This window comes from Ovis aries, chromosome 1, assembly GCF_016772045.2.
Source record: "Ovis aries strain OAR_USU_Benz2616 breed Rambouillet chromosome 1, ARS-UI_Ramb_v3.0, whole genome shotgun sequence".
Taxonomy (NCBI): domain Eukaryota; kingdom Metazoa; phylum Chordata; class Mammalia; order Artiodactyla; family Bovidae; genus Ovis; species Ovis aries.
Genome location: NC_056054.1, coordinates 256,487,476 through 256,499,056, shown reverse-complemented (window position 1 = coordinate 256,499,056; position 11,581 = coordinate 256,487,476). Strand labels below are relative to the sequence as shown.

The 11,581-nt window shown below is 42.4% G+C and overlaps 1 protein-coding gene across 1 annotated transcript; it reads right to left on the bottom strand.

The window, feature by feature from the left end:
• Positions 1–4,236: 4,236 nt before the first annotated feature.
• Positions 4,237–5,046, bottom strand: LOC121818576 (B-cell CLL/lymphoma 7 protein family member A-like). Its single transcript, XM_042242785.2, has one exon. It carries the CDS (start codon positions 5,020–5,022, stop codon positions 4,327–4,329), a length of 696 nt encoding a protein of 231 aa, XP_042098719.1. The 5' UTR covers positions 5,023–5,046; the 3' UTR covers positions 4,237–4,326.
• Between the last annotated feature and the right edge of the window lie 6,535 nt (positions 5,047–11,581).

Here is an 11,581-nt window from a genome sequence, read left to right as displayed (position 1 = left end):
TTTCATGCCTGCAACTCATTTGTTTAGTAACTGAAGTATGTACCTGTTCCTCATCCATTTCACCCATCCCCATATGCCCATCTCCACTCTGGCAACCACATGTTCAAAGTTCTGTTAATTTTTTTTTAAATTTGGCTCAGACGGTAAAGCGTGTCTACAATGCGGGAGACCCAGGTTCAAGCCCTGGGTTGGGAAGATCCCCTGGAGAAGGAAATGACAATCCATTCCAGTACTATTGCCTGGAAAATCCCATGGACAGAGGAGCGTGGCAGGCTGTAGTCCATGGGGCCACAAAGAGTCAGAAACAACTTAGTGACTAAACAATTACTGTATATATGTAGCACATTTTCTTCATGTGTCTTGATGGACACAGGTTGCTTCCTATTACAGTAACTTGGCTATTGTAAATAATGCTGCATTGAACATAGAGATGAACATGTCTTCAATTTAGAGATTTTGCTTTTCTTGGATAAACACCCAGGAGTAGTTATTGCTGGGTTGTACTGCAGTTTTTAATTTTTTGAGAAATATCCATACAGTTTTCCATAGTGGCTGCACAGATTTACATTCCCACAAATAGCATGAGGGTTCCCTTTTCTCCACATCCTTGAGAACACTTATTTGTTGTCTTTATGATAATGGCCATTTTGACAGGTGTGAGGTGATATTGTGGTTTACACTTCCCTGAGTAATACTGATATTGAACATCCTTTCATGTGTCTGACTATCTGTATGACTTCAGTGGCAAAATGTCTTCTCAGGTCCTCTGTCCATTTGAATTTGAATTTTTTTTTTTTTTTTTGGTCCTGCTGCACAGCATGTGGGATCTTAGTTCCCCAATTGGGAACCAAAACCTCGCTCCCTACAGTGGAAGCATGAAGTCTTAACCACTGAACCACCAGGAAAATCCTTGTATGAGTTAAATTTGGACATTAACATGGCTGATTCATGTCATTGTATGGCAAAAACCACTATAATGTAATCAGCCTCCAATTTTTTAAAAATTTGGACATTAAGCACTTACCAGATATATCCTTTGCAAATAGCTTCTCCCATTCAGTAGGTGGCCTTTTCATTTTGTTGGTAGTTTCCCTCACTGTGCAAATGAGTAAAAGCTTTTTTAGGTTGATGTAGTCCCATTTTTTTGTTTCTTTTGCCTGAGGAGACATCAAACAGATGGAGAAAAAGGGGAGGCAACAGCAGATTTTATTTTCTTGGGCTCCAAAATCATAGCAGATGGTGACTGCAGCCCTTAAAAGACACTTGCTCCTTGAAAGAAAAGCTATGACAAACCTAGACAGTGTATTAGAAAGCAGGGACATCACTTTGCCAGCAAAGATCCATACAGTCAAAGTTAGCGGTTTCTCTAGTAGTCATGTATGAATGTGAGAGTTGGCCATAAGGAAGGTTGAGTGCTGAAGAATTGATGCTTTCGAATTGTGCTATAGATGACTAAGTCCCTTGGACTGCAAGGAGATAAAACCAGTTAATCCTAAAAGAAATCAGCCCTGAATATTCATTAGAAGAATTGAAGCTGAAGCTCCAATACTTCAGCTACCTGTTGTGAAGAGACTCTGGAAGAGACTTTTCCATTGGAAAAGACTGATGCTGGGCAAGATTGAAGGCAGGAGGAGAAAGGGGTGACAGCATGAGATGGTTGAATGGCATCACTGACTCAATGGACAAACTCCAGGAGATAGTGGAAGACAGGGAAGCCTGGCATGCTGCATTCCACGGGGTCACAAAAAGTTGTACACAGCTTTGCAACTGAACAACAACAGAGAGAGTAAAGAGCATGATCCCTATGTGTTTTCTTTTAGAAGTTTTATGGTTTCGGGTCTTAAATTTAAATCTTTAATCCATTTTGAGTCTATTTTTATGTATGGTGTGAGTAAGTAGTCCAGTTTCTTTTCCAGGTAGCTGCTTCCCAAATCATTTGTTGAAGAGGCTGTCTTTTTTCTGTTGTTGTCCCTTATTATAGACTGACTTCCCTGGTGGCTCAGACAGTAAAGCGTCTGTCTACAATGTGGGAGACCTGGATTTGATCCCTGGGTCGGGAAGTTCCCTGGAGAAGGAAATGGCAATCCACTCCAGTACTCTTGCCTAGAAAATCCCATGGACGGAGGAGCCTGGTGTCCATGGGGTCGCAAAGAGTTGGACACGACTGAGTGACTTCACTATCATAGATTAATTGATGATATAAGTGTGGGTTTGTTTCTGGGCTCTCTGTTCTTTTCCATTGATTTATGTATGTTTTTATGCCAGTATCATGCTGTTTTGATTACTATAACTTTGTAGTATACTTTGAAATCAGGGATCATGTTACCTCCAACTTTGTTCTTTCTCAAGATTGTTTTGCATATTTGGTGTTTATGGAAATTTTAGAATTATTCTAATCCTATGAAGAATGTTGTTGCTTAGTTGCTAAATCATGACCAACTCTTTGCAACCCCATGGACTGCAGCACATTATGCTTCCCTTTCCCTTACCATCTCCCAGAGTTTGCCCAAGTTCATGTCCATTGAATTGGTGATGCCATCCAACCATCTCACCCTCTGTCCCCTCTTCTTCTGCCTTCAATCTTTGCCAGCATCAAGGTCTTTTCCAGCTGGCTGTTTGCATCAAGTGGCCAAAGAATTGGAGCTTCAGCATCAGCCCTTCCAATGAGTATTCAGGGTTGGTTTCCTTTAAGATTGACTGGTTTTGATCTCCTTGCTGTCCAAAGGACTCTCAAGAGTCTTCTCCAACACCACAGTTCAAAAGCATCAGTTCTGCAACGTTCTGCCTTTATGGTCCACCTCTCACATCCATACGTCACTACTGGAAAGACCATAGCCTTGACTATATGGCCCTTTGTCAGCAAAGTGTTATCTTTGCTTTTTAACACACTGTCTAGGTTTGTTAGAGCTTTCCTGCCAAGAAGCAATCTTCTAATTTCATGGCTGTTGCAGTAACCTTTGGCAGTGATTTTATTTTATTTTATTTTTTTTTTTTACTTGAATATATGCACCAATTGGCCGAAACAGAAACAAAACAAACAAACAAACAGAAAAAAAAAAAAAAAACACCAACAAAACCCGGAACCCTCCCCCTCCCCCCTCACACAACTCAAAGGGAGTTGGAACTCCAGTGCAGTAAAGAAAGCTCAGGAGAAGGGTTAAGGGTCTGAGAGTCAGAACCAAAGAGTGAGGCAGTTCATCCGTTCCCTTTCTGGAGGAGTGCAAAGCTCTCCAGTTTCTCGGGGGCCTCATTTCTGGCCTCAAGTTCCAACCCTTAAGGCCTGCTCCCCCGTGGGGACCCTCGGAGCATCCTGGGAAAGAGACGTGATCCAACTGTTGGCTCCAGGAGTCGGAACAGTGTGCAGAAAGCCGGTGGACTCTGCATTTCGGCCGACTGCAACCTCACCTCCCCCGCGGGTGGGGCCAGGTGGAGCTGGGGAGGTAGACTAGGGCAGCAGGTGACTGTGGATTTGAAATCCAAGCAACGTCCTATGAGAGAAAGTTCAGCACCAGCTATTCCTGCCATCTGCTCCCAGCCTCCTCCAGCCCTTTATCGTCTTAAGGAGACCATCCTGCCATCAGCCACAGGAGCCAGTCCGTCTTCGGAGGTGTGGGAGGTTGCCACATGGTGGGGAGGGGCTGAGGGGGGAAGTGCCAGGACAATCCAAGGGCTCGCAAGCCTGGGAACAATGCCCAGACATCTGAGACTCCTCGGACCCTGGAAGCTAGCATTGTCCCCAACCAGGGCTCAGGGTGTATTCTGCAGCCTCCCAGCTGCACCTAGAAAACCAGATGGCCGGGGAGGTCCTGCTCTTCTGCGGCCTCAAGCTCTCCTTCTCCTGCCTGGTCCACTCCAGCTGAAGTCCTGGGGCAGGGAGGAGAAAGACTCGAGGACCGGAGCAATGGCTGCCTGAACTGAACCAAGAGGGCACTTGTAAGGAGACGCAAAACAACCAGGAAAACATGCCAGAGGTCACCTCAAGGGCACAAGGCACGAAAAAGAAAGCAGAAGGAATATCGGTTGAACAGTGAAAGCCCCGATGAAAAGCGAATTCTGATCAGTACCACCTCAAATAGCTTATATCATTAAATAGAGGAGTGGGAGGAAAAAATACAGCAGCAACACAAATGTAATCTTGGCTTCAGAGACAGTGTCCAGACGCTCCTGAGCTGTCGACCTCGCCTTCCCCAGGAAAGTCACTTCAAGATTCGAGTGTTTTGCTTCACAGCAGCACCCGACAGGGATCTGCTCGGGTGAGGTTGTTCAACAACTAAGCCTGCTGATGGATCTCCCGTGAGACGTGGATCAGAGGACTGAACTCGGCGTCTACATCTCCTCGGAGTTCTGTTGCGAAGCCTCCAGTTTCATCTTTTTGGAGGGTGGCACTCCTTCCAGATCCCCCGACACCCCAGCAGGCTCCTGGCCGAGCTGGCTGCCCCTCTGAGACCTCGATCGAGGTACCTGAGAGATTGTAGATGTCTCTGCAGCCAGGCCCGCATCTCCAGATGGCTGCCGATCGACTTGCTCTGAACTGTTCATCGAGTTTTCCATTGAAGACTGTGAATTCTGCTCGTCGGAAGCATCTTCGGCCCCAGGGAGCTCCTTCCCATCGGCCTGGGCCTCGTCCACCTTGGTGTCGGTGCCATCGCCGGGCGCAGCTGAGTTGGGCTCAGGAGCAGGGCTGGAGTTGCTGCTGTTCTCCTGTTTGATAGGGGAGGCGTCTGCGATGGAGCTCTGGTTGCTGTTATCATCATGCATGTCCATCATTCCCGGGGAGGAGCTGTTCTCCGGCGTGGTCACCTCTGAGCCACACTTCTCGTCTTTGCCCTTCTTCTTGTTCTTGTTTTTATCGTCAACCTTTGGCTCCGTCACGGGGACCCACTTGTAGATTCGCAGGGATGTGTCGCCCACAGTTACCCACTTCTTCTCCCATTTGCGCACTTTCTCGATAGCCGCCATGACCCTCTTGATATCATCTTTGGCCCGGCTCCTGGTCTCGGCTCGAACCGACCTGCCCGACATGGTTCTGGCGGGGAGAGAGAGGCTGGGAGGCCACACACACACACACACACACTCGCATACACACACAGCAGTGATTTTAGAGTGAAAGAAGAGGAAATTGTCATTACTTCCACCTTTTCTCCTTCTATTTGTCATGAACTGATGGACTGGATGCCATGATCTTAGTTTCATATTGAATTTTAAGCCAGCTTTTTCACTCTCCTCCACTCTCAACAAAATGCTCTTAATTTCCTCTTCACTTTCTGCCATTCGAGTGGTATCATCCACATATATCTGAGATTGTTATTTTTCCTGGCAATCTTGATTCCAGCTGTAACTCATCCAGCCCAGCGTTTCACAAGATATACTCTATATAAGTTAAACTGGATAACAATAGCATCATTGTGGAAAACATCATCGGTATTTTGATGGGGATTGCATTGAATCTGTAGAGTATGGTCATTTTAACAAAATTCTTCAATCAACGAGCACCATACATCTTTCCATTTGTTAGTGTCATCAGTTTCATTCATCAGTGAGTACAGGCCTTTCACCTTAGTTAGATTTATTCCTTGTATTACTTTTAATGAAACTGTAAACAGAATTTTTCTTTCTGATAGTATATAGAAATGCAATAGATTTTCTGTATATTAATTTTGTATCCTGAGTTTTACTGAATTCATTGGTAAATTCTAATAGTTTTAACTATGGAATGAGGTTTGTGACATTGTACAGGAGACAGGGATCAAGACCATCCCCATGGAAAAGAAATGCAAAAAAGCAAAATGGCTGTCTGGGGAGGACTTACAAATAGCTGTGAAAAGAAGAGAAGTGAAAAGCCAAGGAGAAAAGGAAAGATATAAGCATCTGAATGCAGAGTTCCAAAGTTCCAAACAATAGCAAGAGATAAGAAAGTCTTCTTCAGCGATCAGTGCAAAGAAATAGAGGAAAAGAACAGAATGGGAAAGACTAGAGATCTCTTCAAGAAAAATAGAGATACCAAGGGAACATTTCATGCAAAGATGGGCTCGATAAAGGACAGAAATGGTATGGACCTAACAGAAGCAGAAGATATTAAGAAGAGGTGGCAAGAATACACAGAAGAACTGTACAAAAAACATCTTCGCGACCTGGATAATCATGGTATGATCACTCATCTAAAGCCAGACATCTTGGAATGTGAAGTCAAGTGGGCCTTAGAAAGCATCACTACGAACAAAGCTAGTGGAGGTGATGGAATTCCAGTTGAGCTGTTTCAAATCCTGAAAGAAGATGCTGTGAAAGTGCTGCACTCAATATGCCAGCAAATTTGGAAAACTCAGCAGTGGACACAGGACTGGAAAAGGTCAGTTTTCATTCCAGTCCCAAAGAAAGTCAATGCCAAAGAAGGCTCAAACTACCGCACAATTGCACTCATCTCACATGCTAGTAAAGTAATGCTCAAAATTCTCCAAGCCAGGCTTCAGCAGTATGTGAACCATGAACTTCCTGATGTTCAAGCTGGTTTTAGAAAAGGCAGAGGAACCAGAGATCAAATTGCCAACATCTGCTGGATCATGGAAAAAGCAAGAGAGTTCCAGAAAAACATCTATTTCTGCTTTATTGATTATGCCAAAGCCTTTGACTGTATGGATCCCAATAAACTGTGGAAAATTCTGAAGGAGATGGGAATACCTGACCACCTGACCAGCCTCTTGAGAAATCTGTATGCAGGTCAGGAAGCAACAGTTAGAACTGGACATGGAACTACAGACTGGTTCCAAATAGGAAAAGGAGTATGTCAAGGCTGTATATTGTCAACCTGCTTATTTAACTTCTATGCAGAGTACATCATGAGAAACGCTGGTCTGGAAGAAGCACAAGCTGGAATCAAGATTGCCAGGAGAAATATCAATAACCTCAGATCTGCAGATGACACCACCCTTATGGCAGAAAGTGAAGAGGAACTAAAAAGCCTCTTGATGAAAGTGAAAGAGGAGAGTGAAAAAAGTTGGCTTAAAGCTCAACATTCAGAAAACGAAGATCATGGCATCTGGTCCCATCACTTCATGGGAAATAGATGGGAAACAGTGGAAACAGTGTCAGACTTTATTTTTTGGGGCTCCAAAATCACTGCAGATGTTGACTGCAGTGAACATGAAATTAAAAGACGCTCACTCCTTGGAGGAAAAGTTATGACCAACCTAAATAACATATTCAAAAGCAGAGACATTACTTTGCCGACTAAGGTCCATCTAGTCAAGGCTATGGTTTTCCAGTAGTCATGTATGGACGTGAGATTTGGACTGTGAAGAACGCTGAGCGCTGAAGAATTGATGCTTTTGAACTGTGGTGTTGGAGAAGACTCTTGAGAGTCCCTTGGACTGCAAGGAGATCCAACCAGTCCATTCTGAAGGAGATCAGCCCTGGGATTTCTTTGGAAGGAATGATGCTAAAGCTGAAACTCCAGTACTTCAGCCACCTCGTGCGAAGAGTTGACTCATTGGAAAAGACTTTGATGCTGGGAGGGATTGGGGGCAGGAGGAGAAGGGGACGACAGGATGAGATGGCTGGATGGCATTACTGACTCGATGGACATGAGTCTGAGTGAACTCTGGGAGTTGGTGATGGACAGGGAGGCTTGGCGTACTGCAGTTCATGGGGTCGCAAAGAGTCGGACGTGACTGAGTGACTGAACTGAACTGAACTGAACTTAGGATTTTATTGGGCTTCCCTGGTAGCTCAGTTGGTAAAGAATCTGCCTGCAGTACAGGAGATGGGTTCAATCCCTGGGGCAGGAAAATCTCCTAGAGAAGGAAATGGCAAACGACTCTAGTCTTCTTGGCTGGAAAATCCCATGAAAGAGAAACACAATGAGTTGGGCACAACTGAGTGACTAACATTTTCACTTAGGATCTTATATATACTAGGATTATGTCATCTGCAAACAGTGACAGCATTACTTCATCCTTTGAAATTTGAATTTCTTTTATTTTTCTCATCTGATTGCTGTTACTAGGACTTATAATACTGTGTTGAATAGAAGTGGTGAGAGTGATACTACTATTCAACATAGATTTGGAAGTCCTGGCCACAGCAATCAGAGAAGAAATAGAAAGGAATCCAGATTGGAAGAGAAGTAAAACTCTCACTGTTTGAAGATGACATGATCCTCTACATAGAAAACCCTAAATATGCCACCAGAAAATTACTGTAGCTAATCAATAAATATGGTAAAGTTGCAGGATATAAAATTAATACACAGAAATCACTTTCATTCCTATACACTAATCATGAAAAATCAGCGAAATTAAGGAAGCAATCCCCTTCATAACTGCAATGAAAAGAGTAAAATACCTATGAATTAATTTACCTAAAGAAACAGAAGACTTCTATACAGAAAAGTATAAAACACTAATGAAAGAAATCAAAGATGACACAAATAGATGGAGAAACATACCATGTTCTTGGATTGGAAGAATCAATATAGAGAAAATGATTATACTTCCCAAAGCAATCTATAAATTCAATGCAATCCCTATCAAGCTACCAATGTTATTTTTCATAGAAGTATAATAAATAATTTCACAATTTGTATGGAAACACAAAAGACCCCAAATAGCCAAAGCAGTCTTGAGAAAGAAGAATGGAACTGGAGGAATCAACCTGTCTGACTTCAGACTATACTACAAAGCTACAGTCATCAAGACAGTATGGTACTGACACAAAGACAGAAATACAGATCAGTGGAACAAAATAGAAAGTCCAGAGATAAATCCACTCACCTATGGACACTTTTTTTTTGACAAGGAGGCAAAAATATACAATGGAGAAAAGATAGTCTCCATTGAATATGTATGGGAAAACTGTTTAATTACATGTAAAGGAATGAAACTAGAACACTTTCTAACACCATACACAAAAGTAAACTCAAAATGGATTAAAGACCTAAATACAAGACCAGAAACTATAAGCTTCTTAGAGGAAAACATAAGCAGAACTCTCTTTGAAATAAATCACAGCAAGATCCTGTATGACTAACCTCATTGAGTAATGGAAATAAAAACAAAAAAATAAACAAATGGGACCTAATTAAGTTTAAAAGCTTTTGCACAACAAAGGAAACAATAAGCAAGGTAAATGACAGCTCTCAGAATGGGAGAAAATAATAGCAAAGGAAACAACTGACAATCTCCAAAATATACAAGCAGCTTATGCAGCTCAATACCAGAAAAGTGAACAACCCAATCAAAAAGTGGGCCAAAAACCTAAACAGACATTTCTCCAAAAAAGACATACAGATGGCTAATAAATGAAAATATGCTCAACATCACTCAGAGAAATGCAAATCAAAACCACAATAAAGTATCATCTTACACCAGTCAAAATGACCATCATCAAAAAGTCTACAAACAAAACAAAACAAAACAAAAAAGTCTACAAACAATAAATGCTGGAGAGGGTGTGGAGGAAAGGGAACCCTCTTACGCTGTTGTTGGGAGTGCAAACCACAACAGCCACTGTGAGAACAGAGTGGAGATTCCTTAAAAAACTGGGAGTAGAATTGCCACATGATGAAGCAGTCCCACTGCTGGCCATACACCCCTAGGAAACCAGAATTGAGACACATGTATCCCAATGTTCACTGCAGCACTATTTACAATAGCTAGGACATGAATGGATGTGAAAGTTGGACTGTGAAGAAAGCTGAGCACTGAAGAATAGATGTTTTTGAACTGTGGTGTTGGAGAAGACTCTTGAGAGTCCCTTGGACTGCAAGGAGGTCCAACCAGTCCATTCTAAAGGAGATCAGCCCTAGGTGTTCTTCAGAAGGAATGGTGCTGAGGTGGAAACTCCAGTACTTTGGCCACCTCATGTGAAGAGTTGACTCACTGGAAAAGACTCTGATGCTGGGAGGGATTGGGGGCAGGAGGAAGAGCGGACAACAGAGGATGAGATGGCTGGATGGCTTCACCGACTCAATGGATGTGAGTTTGAGTGAACTCCAGGAGATGGTGATGGACAGGGAGGCCTGGCGTGCTGGGATTCACGGGGTTGCAAAGAGTCGGACACGACTGAGCAACTGAACTGAACTGACCTGAGGACATGAAAGCAACCTAGATGTCTGTCGGCAGATTAAGAAAGTTGTGATACGTATACACAATGGAATATCATTCAGCTATAAAAAGGAACACGTTTAAGTCAGTTCTAATGAGGTAGATGAACCTGGAGCCTATTATATAGAGGGAAGTAAGTCAGAAAGAGAAAGACAAATACTATATATTAACACATGTATGTGGAATTTAGAAAGATGATACTGACGATCCTACATGCAGGGCAGCAAAGGAGACAGATGTAAAGAATAGACTTTTGGACTCAGTGGGAGAAGGTGAGGGTGGGATAATTTGAGAAAATAGAATTGAAATTGTATATTACCATATGTAAAATAGATGACCAGTGCAAGTTTGATACATGAAGCAGGGTGCCCAAAGCCAGTGCTCTGGGACAACCCAAAGGGATAGACTGGGGACAGAGATGGGAAGGGGTTTCAGGGTGGCAGAGGGTGGGGGGGGGAGGGACACATGTATACCTGTGGCCAGTTCATGTTGTACAGCAAAAACCATCACAATATTTTAAAGTAATTATCCTCCAATTAAAATAAATTTTAGGAAAAGTAAGTGGGCATCCTTGTTTTGATCCTGATCTTAGAGGAAATGCTTCTAGCTTTTTACCATATGTTATCTGAGCTTATCATATATGACTTTTATTACATTGAGGTGTGTCCCTCTATACCAACTTTGTTGAGAATTTTTAAATTATAAATAGATTTTGAATCTTGTCAAAAGCTTTTCTGAATCTATTAAGATGATCATGATTTTTCTTCCTGATTTTTTTTTTTTCAGTATTTTATTTGGCTGTGGCAGGTCTCAGTTGCAGGGTGCAGGATCTTCAATCTCTGTTGCAGCATGCAGGATCTTTTCGTTGTGGCATGTGAGCTCTTAGTTGTGGCATGTGGGATCTAGTTCCCTGACCAAGGATTGAACCCAGTCCCTGTGCATTGGGAGCATGGAGTCTTAGCCACTGGACCACCAAGGATGTTCCCTCTTCAGTTTGTTAATATGGTATATCACATTAATTGATTTGGGAATAATGAACCATCCTTGCTTCTCTCAGACAAATCTCACTTAATCATGGTGTATGATCCTTTTAATGTACTGTTGAATTTGGTTTGCTAATATTTTGTTGGGTATTTTTACATCTGTATTTATCAATGATATTGGCCTGAAATTTTCTTGTTTTTATATCTTTGGTTTTGGTATCAGAGTGTTGTTGACCTTGTCGAATGAGTTTGGAAGTGTTCCTTCCTCTGAACCCTCTGGAGTTTGAGAAGTTTAGATGTTAACTCCTTAACTGTTTGGTAGAATTCAGCTGTAAGTCTGTGGACTTTTGTTGGAAGTTATAAAAAATACTGACTCAACTTCCATTCCTGTTAATTAGTCTGTTCATTCATGTCTTCTATTCCTTTCTGATTCAGTTTTAGGAAATTGTACATTTCTAGGAATTTCTTCTAAGTTTTCCAGTTTATTGATATAAATGCTCA